This window comes from Hetaerina americana, unplaced genomic scaffold (genome assembly GCF_022747635.1).
Source record: "Hetaerina americana unplaced genomic scaffold, ioHetAmer1.1.p SCAF_9, whole genome shotgun sequence".
Classification (NCBI taxonomy): domain Eukaryota; kingdom Metazoa; phylum Arthropoda; class Insecta; order Odonata; family Calopterygidae; genus Hetaerina; species Hetaerina americana.
In genome coordinates, this window is record NW_027287538.1 from 78,828,224 (window position 1) to 78,845,368 (window position 17,145).

Here is a 17,145-nt window from a genome sequence, read left to right on the forward strand (position 1 = left end):
TTTGTGGACTTAAAGATGTCTCGCAGGTTTGACGGGCGTTTAAACGAAACAGAGGGACAGTGTGGGAATAAAAGTGATGTGGACTGAGTGTTATTGATAATTGGGAAGAGGTCACGGATTAGATGTTTAATTTTGTGTGTTCCGGGGAAGAAAGTGGTGATAAGATTAGGGCATTTTGGGCGGTTTGGTTTGGGGAGGGGAGTGTATTGGGTTGCCGGTTTGAGGATTTTACTGTTTAGCAGTTTTTCAGGGTACCCACATTTTCTGAGGGAGTCATGCAGCTGGTCCAAGTATTTCTGTTGGGAGGGGGTGTTGTTGCAGAGACGGAAGCCACGGATAGAGAGTGAGAATGGGATGGAGCGCTTTGTGTGAGGAGGATGGCAGCTGTCGAAATGAAGATATTGTTGCTTATTGGTTGGTTTAATGTGGACTGAAGTGTGAAACGTATTGTTTTGGAGGTGAATATCGATATCTAGGAAGGTAATATTCGAGTCGGATATAGAAGAAGTGAATGATACTGAGGAGGAGGAGTTGAGAGAGGAAATGAAAGAGGATAAAGTTTCGCGTCCGTGGGACCAAAGGAGGAAAATATCATCGATATAGCGGGCCCAGAAAAGTGGTTTTAGGGTTTGTTGTTGCAGAAAGTCGTGTTCTAGTTTACCCATAAAAAGATTGGCGTATGCAGGAGCCATACGCGTGCCCATTGCAGTGCCTTTTATTTGTAAATATATTTTGTCATTGAATTGAAAAGCATTTTTGGTAAGAACGATTTGGCTCAATTCGAGGAGGAAATCTGTGGATGGGGTGTGTGGTGTGGATCGTATGGAGAGGTAATGTTTCAGGGCTTCTAAGCCTTCCTTGTGGGGAATGGAGGTGTACAGAGATGTGACGTCTATCGTGGCCATGAGAATGGTTGTGTTGTGCGGAATTGGGATTGAGTGTAGACGTTCCAGAAAGTGGTGCGAGTCTTTAATGTAAGAAGGGAGTGAAGTGGCTATTGGTTGAAGGTGGTGGTCTATTAATGCGGAGATTCGTTCTGTGGGTGAGTTGATGCTGGAGACAATAGGGCGTCCGGGGTTATTGGTTTTGTGTATTTTGGGTAGCAAATAGAAATGGGGAGTCTTAGGATTAGGTGGTGAAAGAATGGATATGTCTTTGGGGGAGAGACCTTATTTGGGACCGAAACTGGAAAGAAAAGATAAAATATCCTTTTGATAAGAAGGGTTTGGGTCTTGGGGCAGGGGGGCATAGCAGGAAATGTCATTTAATTGGCGCAATGCCTCGGCGTTATAGTCTACTTTGTTTAGCACGACAACGGATGACCCTTTGTCCGCCGTCGTGATTATAATATCTTTATTTGACGTTAAACGTCTGATAGCTTGTCTCTCGGAGGGGGAAAGGTTGTCTGGTGGCTTAAGGGAATCTATGAATTTTTTGTCGGAAATCTTTGTCAGAAGGAGATTGATAAAGATTTCAATTGGGTGGTTTGATGGGAGTAGTTTGGGTTCGTTTTCTGAGGCTGGACGGAATCGGGTAAGTGCTGGGTTAATAACACTCAGTCCACATCACTTTTATTCCCACACTGTCCCTCTGTTTCGTTTAAACGCCCGTCAAACCTGCGAGACATCTTTAAGTCCACAAATCCAACTTCAAGCACCCCCGTCTCTCCCCTGCCCCTATCCGCACCATGCAACCGCCCACGCTGCAAATGCTGTCATCTTTTAAGACCCTCCCCCTCACTCAGTACCAACTCACAACCACTCGCCACCTGTACCTCAAAAAATATTATATATCGCCTCTCCTGTAACTTCTGCCCTGCCTTCTACGTGGGCGAATGCACGACCGCACTTTCCCTCCGCATGAATAACCACCGATATTCCACCAAATCTCCCACCTTTCTTAATTATCCCATCCCTACTCACACCGCTTCCCACAACCAATCTTTTGACGACTGCTTCTCTGTTTCGGTGATTGAAATCCTTCCCAAATCTGCGAGTACAATAGAGGTGAGAACCCGCGAGATGGCGCATATCTGGGTGGCCCAATCATTCAAACCGCCCGGGCTGAACCAAGCCCACTGAATGCATCAATTGGCTGCCTACATATCCCCCCCACCCCCTTGTTCATTTCCTATTGGTCCCTTTACCTCTCCTTCCCCCACCTCTCCCCCGCACATCCTCTCCGCTCTTCCCCGAGAATGCCATTCTGAAGACGACAGCCGTGCTGTCGAAACGTAAAAATAACAAATTGTGAGTGTCCTTTCTTTGTGTCTCTATATTCTAAAAATCTACATCTGTGTTTATATATAAATATAAATATATATATATATATATATATATATATATATATATATATATATATAATTTTTATATATATATATTAATTTTTTGTAAATTATGAGCCATTCCGAGCTCTCGTTCTGTTTTTTGTGAATCACTCTCACTTTTTTCTTCAATAAATAAATAAATATATATATATATATTAATTTTTTGTAAATTATGAGCCATTCCGAGCTCTCGTTCCGTTTTTTGTGAATCACTCTCACTTTTTTCTTCAATAAATAAATAAATATATATATATATATATATATATATATATATATATATATATATATTTATTTATTTATTTACACACACACAAACACGTGTGTGTGTGTGTAAAAATATATATACACACACACACAAACACACATGCGTACGCACGTGCACACTCACTCACTCGCACACACACACGCACACACACACGCATTCTCACTCACTCACTCACATGCACACTCGCACACTCACACACTCACTCGCACACTCACTCACTACTCACGCACGCACACACACACACACACACAAACACACACAAACACACACACACACACACACACTCACTCACTCGCTCGCTCACGCATGCACGCAAGCAAAATAGCTGTCAACAATTAACTGAACATTTAAAATGGCCGAACTTTTCGGCATATGCCAACATAACGCCACAAAAAAATCAAAAATATTGTAACCCGTAAAAATTCAAAATTTGTGATACTTTTTGAACAGACCTCGTATTCCCCCTTAATATGATCACTGAATTTAGATACAACAAACAAAGAAAACATGGGATATTTACACAGGCTTATATCAAAGTATGTTTAAATGCATCCAATTCTTTATAACTTTTATGACATGCAATTGAGCACAATGAAACACTCACTTGAGTTGGCCCCAATTCCTCTCTCGGTGGAAGATTATACTCCAATACCGATCATCTTCAACTCTCACCTTGAAGATGAAAAAAAATTAATACTGGCGTTAGAAACAATGAACATGGCTGGGCACAAAAAATCAAACAAACCACCTACATTTTACCGATTAAAATGATGATACAATAAAGGGTTCCAACAAGTGAATAAGTCAAAAATATGCACTGCAATGGGCATCTTCATTTGTTTTATCCCTTCCTCACTGGTCTTCCTAACACTTCCCATCTGGATTCTCCATCCATCACTCACACCTGAGCAGTCTTAGACGTGAACAGGTCGCGCATAAGTCTCCTATCCATCCAATCCACTCCCATTTTCTGCAACACATTCATTGGTTTTTCTCTATTCACTCCATTAAATGCCTTTTCAAAATCTACGAAAAGGACAATTAAAATCCTGTCCCATTCTTCAATCCCTTCTGTTAGTGATCTCATTACTGCTATGGCATCATCTCCGCTATTGTCTCTCCCCTTCCTGAATCCTAACTGACCATCACTCGCCCTCCTCTCCATGCCCTCGTTGATGTTCCCGAGAACCACTTCAGCTGCATGAGAAATCAAATTTAATGCCTTATCGGGCTATGTAGGACACTTTAGGCTGAATTTCTCTTTTTTGGAATGTGAACGAAAACTGATCCAATGAAATCTTTTAGACAAATTCCTCCCTCACATATACCATGAATTAGTCCTCTTCCTCCATTAAGAAGCTCTGAGGGAATTTAACCTACCCAATGGGCTTATTTGATTCCAATTCCCTTAATGCCCTTCCTCTCTTCCTATCAAGGATGCCTGGACCATAGCTATTCCCGTCTACATCACATTCTTCTTCTATGGCTAATCTTGCTGAACATAGAAATCATAGGATCTTTACCACACTCAGCCTATCTTTTCTTTCCATCTCTCTTGCATCTTTACTGGTTTCATTAATGATTTTTCTTTGATTGCATGAATTTACCTATTTTACATTATGACACTGCATTCACTTTTCTGCACAGTAAACCAATATCGCCATTCCTATGTAAACTTGCCATATTCCTGCATGCATCTTCCTCCAAGCCTCTTTCATTCAATAGAATGTTTAGAATGAATAGTTTCCTGCCTCAGTTTATTATTTCTCTCTTTGCAATTTCTTCAATCAAATTTTGTCAACATTCCCTCATTTCCTTCAGCCATCTATCTTTTAATCATCTCATCTGTAATCCATGGTTTCCTAGTTACTGTTTCACATAGTTTCATACGGGACTACCTTCACTCACTACCATCTCCTCCTTCAACTACTGTTGCATTCCAATCCTCCATCACTATCAAATGTTTCCCTCCAAGAATGCCCACAAATATGTCCTCCAACAGAATCCATTTCTTCGACTTGACTTCTTCCTCCTTCCTGTGATTGCTTTGTGGCATGTATACCTGACCAATGACCAAGTTCATTGGTTCAGCTTTTACTCCTACTAATTATACTCTCTCAGTCACTTGCTCCATGTTTATAATGCTTCTTCCTGCCTTTTGGTTCAAGTATTATGGCAACCTCTCCTTGATTCTTGTCCCCTCCACTGTATATTACTCTATAACTACCACTCCAGTAATCACCACTATCCTTCCATCTCACCTCAAACACACCTAAGACATCTACATTCCTCCTCTCCAACCTTTGCTTTATATTTTCTAATTTTCCTGTCCACAACATTGTCGTAACATTCCGAGTCCCTATTCTATCTGGTTTGGTCTTCTTCCCTGTCTCCTGTGCTGGTGGTGTAGACTTTGCAAGTATTTCCTGAGATGATGACAGCGGAAATGTTACATTTTCCACTGAAAGAAACAACACAGCCCAGTGAGCTGAGTTCCATAACTGCCAGGACTCATACTCAAATCTACTCTTACTATTGTTTCATGGGATAATTAATTGCGTGGTTTCCCATTGTCTTCTTCAGAAGTGTTAATTATGTGAGCAAATCACTCAAATGGGCACCCTACAGTTGTCAGATGCCTTTGCGGACACCTCACTGAAGGAAAGATGCTGCATGGACTCTCTTTTGCACGATTCCTTACCTTCAACCTATTACTATGAATAGCATGGGTGAACCTAGCAGCAGCAATTATCATTGCTCCTGACAGAATGGCTCGAGGGGTCTTCAGAATGCGCAAGGTCCACCACCACCTCAAGGTCATACATGTATTCTACAGGGAGGGATATTAGGATACTCACCTCCTTTAGAAGGTCCAACTCTGGAAGGAGGCAAGGGGCTTTGACATTTGTTATGGTCTGCTCCCGAAAGGGTGAAGAGTCAAGGAAGACTAGAGTTAGGTGGGCATAGCACAATCTGCCACTGTCTATATCCCGTGGGAGAAGCAATCGAGGCTCCACTGCTAATACATAGAGATGCCTCAAGGCCTGCAGGTGGTACCTGGTTAAGTCACCATTTATGAAAATAAAAAACATATATATATGTCAAATAATGGTTATTTTATACTCTTACTTAGAATTTGCTTTTGTTCCAAACCAAATGAGCATTTTTTTTAATGCTATTTTTGCTATGCACGTTTACTACCTTGATCAAAAAGTTCCCGGAATAACCACCGTGTGGCGCTCCCATCGTTCCGATTTGAGTTCTGTTTTTTTTGTTAAATTGGTACATCTGTTGTTGATATTCCCTTTAAATCTTAGTGTCATAACTTGACATTTGCAAAAGTTACGTAGCCAAGAGTACATCTATCTCTGTGTGTGTTGGCGATTTTTTACAATTTCAGAAATGGATTTAAATTTGCAACAACGAACTTGTATTAAATTTTGCGTAAAAAACGGATTTAGTGGCGCACGGACGTTGGAAATGTTGGAAAAGTGTTTCGGCAACGATTCTCTAAAAAAAAACGGTCGTTTACCAGTGGCACGAGCGGTTCAGAAGTGGTCGTGAGTCAATCGAAGATGATGAACGCAGTGGCAGACCATCGACATCGAAAGTCGGTGAAAAAATTGATAAAGTAAAAGAAATGTTGGTCAATAACCGCAAATTAACCATCAGAGAAATAGCGGAGGACTTGAACATTGCCTATGGATCCGCCCAAGACATTGTGGTTAATGATTTGGGTTTCCGTCGTGTAGCAGCAAAGTTGGTGCCAAAAGACCTCAATTTCATGCAAAAAAGAGACCGTGTTGACGTCGCAAAAGACATGATTTGCGAGGCTGAATCCGATCCCACATTCATCAAAAGGATCATTACTGGAGACGAGACGTGGGTTTATGAGTACGACACGCAATCCAGACATCAGGCAAGTGAATGGCGTTCACCAAATGAGCCGAGACCAAAAACACCACGTCGTTTTCAGTCAAAAAAGAAGGCAATGCTGACGGTTTTCATGGATTACAACGGTGTAGTGCATCATGAATTTTTGCCAGAAGGCCAGACAGTAAACAAAGAGTATTATTTGGGCGTTATGAGACGTTTGCGTGAAGCAATTCGCCGAAAGAGACCAGAAATGTGGGCAGAAAACTCGTGGATTTTGCACCATGATAACGCACCGTCGCACAGTGCTATCATTATTCGTAATTTTTTGACGAAAAATGCAACAAATACCATCCAACAGCCACCGAATTCACCTGATTTGGCTCCCTGTGACTTCTTTCTGTTCAATCGAGTTAAAAAACCATTACGGGGAACGCGTTTTAGCAGCCGAGAGGAAGTAATGGAAAAATCGCAGGAAGCACTGATGGACATACCGAAAACCGACCGTAACTTTTGCAAATGTCAAGTTATGACACTAAGATTTAAAGGGAATATCAACAACAGATGTACCAATTTAACAAAAAAAACAGAACTCAAATCGGAACGATGGGAGCGCCACACGGTGGTTATTCCGGGAACTTTTTGATCAAGGTAGTATAGCATTTATTTTTAAAGAGCTATAGGAAAATTTTCAATTTCATTACGTTTGCATTGAAACATTAATGACCACTGAAAACTCTAGATTTTATGTAATTAAGAACATTTTAGAAAGCTCAGTTACTTCAAACTGGTATGTAAAAAAAAAGTACATTGCATATTCCAAGCATTTATTTTTCTTTAGAGATGTCATTTTATTAAACTTTTGAAGTTATGGGAAGAGAGTCGCACGGACAATTTGCAAAATGGATAATCAGCAAACATGCACAAATGAGAGTTTACGGTACTTTCATATCAACTGACAAAACAAAATAAAACGTGACATGTTAAAAGTTAATTCTTCAAACAGAAGGAGAACCACAAGACAATAACTTTAACTTGGCATTAATGTGAGACATAAATAGATGGAACAAGAAGACTTCAACTTTAAAAAGACACTTCAAACTTGTTTCTACATCTACATCTACATAATACCCCGCAAGCCGCCGCAAGGGCGTGTGGCGGGGGGTGTTAGGTCACCAACCGTAAAAACGAAAAATACCACATGCAAAAAACAACACGGAAAATTACACCCCAGCAGCGCACACACTCATGCAAAACTCCCTCCATCCAATACTCATGCAAACACATACACCGCAAAACAACAAAAAACTGCACCCCAGGATACAGCACGAAAGCCATCCTAAAACACGCAAGCCAGGACACAACAAGCAAGAATGTGAAACATCACTACCACATGAAAATGCACCACAAAACACTCAACCCCCCAAAGAGACAGTAAAAGGAAGGGAATTCGACCCAACGTTGCAGGTAGCAGGAATTTCCCCCCGCCGGGAGGGAAGAGGGACTGAAAGGGAAACTTAAAAACAGATGAACAGAACACGAATGATATCATGCGGAAAGAATGGGTTATTATAACAAAACACATAAGGTTAGTGGAGGAGCATGCATTTAAGTAGAACTAATTATTTTTTAGACACTGAGGGTGGCAAGTGGAATTTTTACTATCTATAATCCTACAGTTGCTATCCCGTATTGTCCGTGGGAAGAAGGAGTCCTTGAGTCGGCTAGTCCTGGCATCTATTTCCCGAATTTTATATGCATGATCCAAGCGACCAATGTATGTAGGAGTACGAATAATCTGCGAGACCTCGGTGCTGAAACATGCGGATCTGAATTTATTTAATAATTTCAGTCTTGCATTGAATCGTCTCTCTTCTAATGATTCCCACCCCAAATCCATGAGCATTTCGGTAACGCTTTGCGTTTTATCGTAGGAATTTTTTACAAAACGGGCTGCCCGGCGTTGAACCTTCTCAATTTCCCGAATGAGACCTTTTTCACTCGGGTCCCACACGCTGCATGCGTATTCTAAATGAGGCCTTACAAGAGCGTGGTAACAGCGTTCCTTGACCTTTGAGTCACTTTTGCCGACAATGCGTCTAATGAATCCCAATTTTTTATTTGCTTGACCGCAGACTTTACGTATGTGAGTCCCCCAAGTTAAGTCTTTAGTGAATGTGACACCTAGGTATTTTACCGTATCAACTACTGCTAGGTCACCTCCAGCTAATTTGTAAGCAAATCCCGTTGATCTTTTAAAGAAATTTACCACTGAACATTTATTATAATTTAGAGTCAATCCCCAGTTAGAACACCATTTAGTAATGCAATCTAAATCCTGCGCTAGAATAAAACGATCCTCATCCCCAGATATCTCCCGATAGATCACCGTGTCATCCGCAAACATCCTAATGTTACTTTTCACTTCGCGGTTCAAATCGTTAACAAAAATCAAGAAAAGTAACGGCCCGATCACACTTCCCTGAGGTACCCCCGACGTGACTCGAACGTTGTCGGAACTAGCGCCATCAAGGACTACCTTCTGTTCCCGCTCTGAAAGAAAATCTTTAACCCAACTTATAGCGCCCTTGTTTATACCCGCGACCTTTAATTTATGAATGAGTTTACCATGTGGGACCTTATCAAATGCCTTTTGAAAATCTAAGAAGATGGCATCCACTTGCCTACCTCTCTCACCAGATACAAGTAAATCATGTGTAAATAATCCTAATTGGGTTTCGCAGGAGCGGGTTTTCCTGAATCCGTGTTGATTGTCACTTAAAAAGTTAATGTTGTCAAGGTGTCTCATTATTGAACTGACAATTATGTGCTCTAATATTTTACAACAGATAGAAGTGAGAGATATAGGTCTGTAATTACTGGGATCCTCCCTGTCACCACTTTTAAAAATAGGCGTTATTTGCGCGGTTTTCCAAATCTTAGGTACTTTGCACTCTGTGAGGGATTTGTTAAATATAAATTCAAGGTACGGGGCAATGTTTGGAGCTAAATGTTTTATCACCCTAGCTGGTATATTTTCGGGACCCGGGGATTTGTTGGGTTTAATCTCATTAAGTAATTTTAGAATTCCTTGTTGGTCCACTGTTATTTTTTCCATGGGTGGAGTATGTATTGTTTCTTGGAGATATGCGGTGGCAACATCATTCGAGAAAACGCTTTGGAAGAATGAATTTAAGATGTTAGCTTTAACCTCGCTGTCTGTATGAATTACATTGCTACAATCCCTTAAGCAAGCCACGGTTTGTTTACTCCCATTTACTTCCCTAACATATGACCAGAAAGCTTTGGGGTCAGTGTCCAAGTGCTCGCAAAGTACTTTGCGTTTAAATTCCAGTAAGGCGCTACGTAATTGTTTTTTGGTTTCAATTTTAGAGGATCTATATGTGTCCCATAATTGTGTATTCTCAGGAGATGATGTGTTCACGCCTGCCCTCTTTACCCTAGAGTGTAGCATTCTCTGCTTTCGAAGGGCTTTTCTAACGTCTTTATTGTACCACCTGGGGTCGCGATTTGCTTTAACGTATTTTATAGGTATGAAATCTACGATTCCTTTTTGCATGATATTGACAAATTCTGTCCAAGTTTCTTCCACGTTGGCATGACTTAAGCGGGTTTTGAACTCGGGTAGTGAAGAGTTTAATTGATTGGCAAAAGATTCAAAGTCTGCTTTATGGTAATTATAAATTTTTCTTTTTGGTTTAACAATCTTTTTTATTGCTATGTCCAAATGGACATTAATTGCTTTATGGTCACTCAAGCCCTCATCAGTTGATACACTAATAATACGTTCCGGCGTGTTTGTAAGAAATAGATCCAATATGTTTTTTCCACGGGTGGGCATGCGTACTGCTTGATGGAGGGAGTTTCTTTGAACCAATTTTATCATGGAATTGCAAGATTCGCGATCGCGGGTCCCAGATTTAACGATATTGCTGTCCCAATCTATACCAGGGAGGTTAAAGTCGCCACCAATTATGTTTATGCTGTTATTATATTTACGTGTAAACTTGTGAATTTGATCGTTGAGGGTGTGAAGTGTTTTCAAATCTGAGTCTGGAGGTCTGTAGAAAGAGCATAAATTTATGTTGGGTTGATTGGTCCGTAGTAAGGTGCACCAAACACTTTCTATGTTATTATTTTCAAATGAAACTTGCCTGCTTTCAAAATGACTTTTAACTGCCACGAAAACCCCTCCTCCGGGTCTTGTATCTCTATCGTGTCGGTAAACTTTGAAATCTATTGGGAAAATTTCTTGGTCATTAATATCATTGCACAGCCAACTCTCTGTGCCTAATACTATATCAGCGGAATGAGTTTGGATTATGTGTTCTAGATCCGCTGATTTGTTCTTGAGGCTTCTGCAATTTATAACAAGTATAGTTAAATTATTTTGATGTTGAATAACGTCCTTATTAGTGTCTGACTGTAATTTAGGACGCCTTTGTGGGGAAGTGCGTGTCACATGTCTTTCTAAATCATTGCCAGTGTTGTCAATGACTTTTATATTTTTATTAATAATATTATACGCGCTATCCCCAGATGTTATTGACCCACTAAGTGACCTGCTCTCTATCCTAAAAAAGGCCTACAGTGGTCGAGTATCCTATCCGCTACCTTACTCGCCGCTTCCGCCGTGTAATGGACCCCAGATCGGTTAAGGGGAGTCCTGCAAGATCGGAGGGTTGGTCTGAGGTCGACGAAGGAGGCTCCTATGTCCGAGCAGAATCTCGATAGTCTCTGGTTTATGCCTTCCACTCGGCTCCAAACCAGAGACCCGCGATCCTCCCTCGGAACGATGCTGCAGACCGTTAGTCCCAGCCGAACCCCCTCGACGCCCTGGACGCGCTTCACCTCGGAGCTCAGTTCCCTAAGGGAACGGAGGACCTCCTCGGATCCACGGTCCGTGACGTCGTTGGTGCCCACATGGGCCACGACCTGCAGCCTAGAGCACTTCGTGCCTTTGACCGCCGCCTCGATCGCCTTCGTCACCTGAGGGACTCCTCCGCCTGGTGGTTTTGAGAAAGCTACTTGTGTGTTGGCTTCTTTATGGTTCATCATTTTTTTGAAAAGTAAACAAATTTTTGGTCATGATTTTGCAAATGAGCGAAAATATTTTTGATAAAATAATAATTTGAGGAAAAACTTAAAATATAATTCCGAAATAAATATAATAATGAAAAAATAAATAATAATAATAAATAATAAAATAAAAATATATAATAATAAAAAATAAATAATAAAATAAAAATAATAAAATAAATAATAAAATAAATAGTAAAATATAATAACAAAAATGCATCATAAAAATAACTTGAAAAAACTTCACAGCTGACTTCCCTGAGACTAGTGATTTGCTAGGATTGGTGGGAATAAACGGGAGTAACTCACAGAATGAACAGGATTACTGTTTCAACAAAAATGATTCCAATTTAAGCGAGATAATGAGCAATAGGGATGGGCATGTCGTGGATTTTTCTGGAACAATATCATGGGGAAATGGATTCACGAAGATGAAGGCTATGTGCACACGTACCAGATCTAGGTAAGTAAAAAAAACTTGCCACTTGTGTGTTTCCAGATACAGTAACAGTTGGGCATAACTTTATGTAAGTGGTTTTTTATCCATAATGAAACAGGGATGTACTTTGGGAACACATCTGGCAAATCACATTAGCTATCTTTATAATAATGAACAATTATTCTGAGTTTATGCATGTACAAGGGTAGTTAGAAAGGCTCTCAAAATCACCACCAGATGATAGCGCAACGAGTTTCCCACGTAGTAATTGGTAATGCTTTATGAGTAAACACGTAGCACATCAGTGCTTTGGGAAGAGATCTATGGTGTTGTTCCCATGTAGTGACTTGTGAAGATGAAAAAATTTGTGAATCGAGCAGTGATTAATACTTCCTAAAGAAAGGTATGAAAGCAAAGGACATTCCTGCCGACTTTCAGAACACTCAGGGGGGCTCTGATCGTTCATATTCAACTGCTGCCAAGTGGAAAAATGACTTTAAGTTTGGTTGGGACAGCTTAGATGATGGATTAAATTATTGCAAATTGCATTACATGGTCAGGGAGGATCACTGACAAAGTGTGAGAGATTGCTGAAGCTGTAGAGATGTCATCTGGGCGTGCATATCACATTTTGACAGTGGAATTGGATATGAAAAAATTATCTGCTTGATGGGTGCCATGACTCTCAACACATGATCACAAATGCCTATTTAGGAACAATGCTTGACCTGTTTTAAAAGCATCCAACCAGATTTTCTGTAACGGTTTGTGATCACAGATGAAACGTCCGTCCACTTCTATACCCCAGAGACAAAAAAGCAGACAAAGCAGTAGAAATGTGTTAATTCACCACCGCAACCAAAGAAAGCAATGGCAATATGGTAGGCCGGAAAGGTGATGGCTTCAGTTTACTGGGATGCAAAAGGGATTCTGCTGATAGATCATCTTCCCCAAGGTCAAACGATTACTGGACAATACTACACAAACCTCCTGGACCAAATACAGCAAAAGATACATGAAAAAAGGCTAGGTTGGACAAGTAAGAAATCCATCTTTCATCAAGACAATGCACACCACACACAAGTGTCACTGCCACGGCAAAAATACGTCAACTAAGACACGAATTGTTGTCACACCCGCCTTACTTGTCTAATTTGCTCCATCAGATTTCCATCTCTTCCCCAAGGTCAAAATTTTCATCCGTGGGCAGAGATTCTCCTCAAAAAAAGAACAACCAAAGTAGATGGGTACTTTGCAGGCCTGAAGAAATCTAATTTTCGAGATGGGATCGAGACATTGGAACGTCACTGTACCAAGTGCATTGGACTTTCCACTGAGGTAAGTTGTTTATTTCTAATCCATTCCGAGAACTTTTCAAATTACCCTTGTATACAGATCCATGCATGGGCCATGGCTGAATTACACATGCTGCCAAAGTCGATGGGTGAGAATGAGTATAGACGTAGGGTCAGAGGTTACGACGTTCGATGTAAGGCCAAAACGAAGGCACTTCCTCAACACCAGACAGATATATGTACTCATGGCAGAGTGAGGGGAGAGCTCATGAACTAGGCAGAACAATCCCATTTCATTATAGAGGATACCAAACCATACAATGCACATTCAACTTGACGTGGTAAGCATAACACATTGTGGATGCTGGATGATACATCAGAGATATTGGATTCCCAACATATATCATCCAGAGGACCTACTAACCACAAAGGTGAATCCTTCTCATTAAGCCAAGTATTATTATCACAACAATCTGCACTGAAGGTAAGAGATATTTCAAAGGGGTAGACTGAAAATATCAGTTGATTGCGATAGTTTCTGACGATAAGCATCTTGCTATGTTGCATCGGTGAGTAATATATCAATACATTGGTCAGATCAATTATAATGAATGGCACTACACATCATCCTATCCACAAATGTGAGAAGATCCATTTCAAAATTGTTGAGATACAAACGGAGTAATAAGGCCTATTCTGTGCATTTTTTCCTGGTTAAATTTTATGGCTTCCATTCATGTTCATCCACTAGTACAACTAACAGCTGTTGATTTTGATTTAGTTTAATCTATCATAAGTTGCTATTTTGGGAATAACACGGTGTTATGCTAGTTAATGGATTTTAAGGAAGCAATGCGGCTGTAGAACTCTTATCTACCACTAGGAATAAACATAAGTTATACATCTCCATTATTATACTGAGTGCCATCAAAGTGGCAGCAGATACGCAAGCTCGAATGATAGGATAAGTAAGCAAGTGAATCATCTTGTGTACAGCTTTAGTCACAAAGAAATTCAGAAAGTCAAACTGCTGTTGTCTGGGAGACGCTGAATCACCTGTTGTCATTACTGTGCGTTGGGAACTTTGGGAAGAAAGCACAGAGGAGCGCTGCGATTGCAGGAGGCGATGTTGACAGAGTGTATCTCCCTCCTCCGAGAAAGAGCAGTCCAAGTGCCATGTGTGTTGCCAAATGAGAGCCATACGTCACCACACTATTGCTCCCACCCCCACTGGCCCCCGTGCCACCTGCGGCAGCTCCTCCAGCACCTGCGGCACCAGTACCCACGGCAGTGGTACCAGCCGCTGCCGTGCCAGCTGCAGTTGCAGTGTCTCCGGTGGCTCCTGCAGCGGTGGAGCTAGGAGATGAGATGCCCACTCGGCCTCGCAGGTGCCTACACACACGCATCACCTCCAGGTTCCCCGTCCCAGCCATCACCTGCGAAATTGGCAAGAGGCCGAAATAAGATTGGATAGTTGGCACAAAACATGGTCAAATTAGGTATTATTCACCCAGGCAAATTGGGGTGAGTTTCGCTCAGTGGGTCTTCAACTTCAGCCTAGAGTTTCAAGGGAAAGGGAAAAATCCAAGAAAACCTTGCTATTACCGATTCACTGTACATGGGGGTATAATTTTTTTGTAATAAATACTGAGAAATAACCAAGATAACTACATAAAATGTAGTCTGCATTTTGATTGATCATTATGTCCATTATTGTAAATTACAGCTATTAATGTATATATTGTAATTAATGTAATATTTTGTTTCAGGAAGCTGTAGCTTGAAGTAACTTGCAATATGGAGAAGATTAAGTGCGATTAAGTTCCTTATTTTGAAAGTTTAAATAACCTGACAAATCCAAGATGAAAATATGACCACTCATAGAAATGATAGCCCATCACATGACAAAGTCGTGAGTTGGAAAAGGAATTTCCAAAGTGGTCACATGTCGCTCACAGGAGATCCAAGAAGTAGCAGACCATCACTCACTGACAATGGCGCCACAGCGATGAAAGTGAAGAGGACTTAATCCTGTTAGACCGAAGAGCAACCATTCAAAAGATCATGATCTTATTCACAAAGAACTGCACATGTCAAAGAAGCCAGCACACTAGGTTCCACAACTTCAGACTCCTTTCCAGAAGCAAGCACGGCAGGGCCTGCTATCGCACCCATGTCTTGCCATGTCATCTCAACCATGGAGCGACCGGCAATCAAAGCGATGTGGCTCTGAAATTTTGCAAGGTCTGGCCTGTTCCTCTGATCTTGCCCCGAGCTACATTTCCTATTAGTATTAATTTTTAGGGGAGACGACCGACAGCTGAGGCCATTTGCGCCATAGGGGATGGACAGGAAAGGATGAAGGGTGGAGAGAAACCCGGCGTCGGCATTAGCCTACTCACTCAAAGCGCCCTCCACAAAGCACCTCGAATAGGGATCGAGATACCTCTGAAAAATATTCAACACTGCCGGGATTTGAACCTGCGACCTCTGGGTGGGAAGCCAGCTACATTTCCTTATTCCTAGGAACTCTTATTATTTCTTATTCCAAAAACCATTTAAGGGTTGAATATTTTATAACACACACGAAGTCATTCAAGAGATGGAACAAGATTTTTTGATGCAATCTGCTGAGTTCTACAATAACGGCCTGCATAAGGTCAAGACACGATAGGAGAAAAGTAAAGCTCTGGATGGTGACTACGTAGAGAAGTTTTAAGAATAAAAAATATAAAGTACCATATTTCCCAGCTCATTAGAGCACTTTTTTTACTCTAAAATCAGCCGGAGTCTTATGGGCTGGGGGTATATGGGTAGATCTGTGACCTACGAGTACATAGGCAAGCCGATTCGCCAGAAAAATACTCGCTATTAAGAATTTTTTCCTGCATCAGGCATAGAAAATGGTTGCCTTTATTACAAATGCAAATAATATCACTATTTATAGTCGGCAGTAAATGACCAACACAGTTTTAATATTTTGTTGAAAGTACTTCTTAAAAAAATTCCCGGATAAATCTTAACTGGTTTCAGCTCACATGTGGTACTGCGGTGAAACTTAATAACCATTGGGTAAATGATGATGCAGCTCCTCTGCCAATACTTACATTCATACGTACACTACACCATATCTCTCTCCCGTCACAGTCAGGAGTCGACAGTCAACTTACAAATAGTACTATGAGAGAGTTATACAGGCATAGAAAATGGTTTCTTTCAATACAAATTTCAGTAATATCAAAATAATCACAGAAACTAAGCATCACATATAAATTTAAAATGATAATAACCTCTTAGCATCTTAACAGAGAAGATTGCCATACAGCATTGCATTTAAACTTGAATTTGTGAATTATGCTTCCGAACATAGAAACAAGGTAGCTGAAAGGAATATTGGCCCGGCGATGACGAATATCTGGGATTATTCGATGAATGAAATTGATATGTGTGTGAATGCATATTTTTTTAAAGTAAAAAAATTTAATTTTCGTTGTATTAAGTGTTAATACCAAAATACTTTGATCCTTTTCTCTTTGAGTCAAGTATTTTTTGTTGATTCAAACCTGACAAATCAGGGTGCATCTAATGGGCTGGGAAATACAGCAAGTTTCTACCTGGATTATCAATTAGTTTTAATTAAAAGTTTATGATACCACATCTTACATGCAAATCATATTTCAATAAAATTTATCTCGTGCATATGCATATCAACACCAATTATATTCCATACTCATTCATTCTAGTGGATTCCACTGCGTGCATATTAAGCGTTACATAAATTTGGGTTCAGTGAATTTGAGGTCCTACCAAATGTTTACTCTGAACTCTTTTATGAAAACAATTTGCA

The 17,145-nt window shown here is 40.6% G+C and overlaps 1 protein-coding gene across 1 annotated transcript in view; it reads right to left on the reverse strand.

Moving 5' to 3' along the window:
* The window catches only part of shtd (anaphase promoting complex subunit 1), a 106,107-nt gene that overhangs the window by 25,014 nt on the left and 63,948 nt on the right, over nucleotides 1-17,145 (reverse strand). Inside the window, exons 29-31 of the mRNA XM_071597460.1 lie at nucleotides 14,355-14,734; nucleotides 5,450-5,648; nucleotides 3,196-3,263 (exon numbers count right to left, since the gene is read on the reverse strand). Coding sequence (XP_071453561.1) covers nucleotides 3,196-3,263; nucleotides 5,450-5,648; nucleotides 14,355-14,734 — 647 coding nt within the window. The remainder of the gene's footprint in view (nucleotides 1-3,195; nucleotides 3,264-5,449; nucleotides 5,649-14,354; nucleotides 14,735-17,145) is intronic.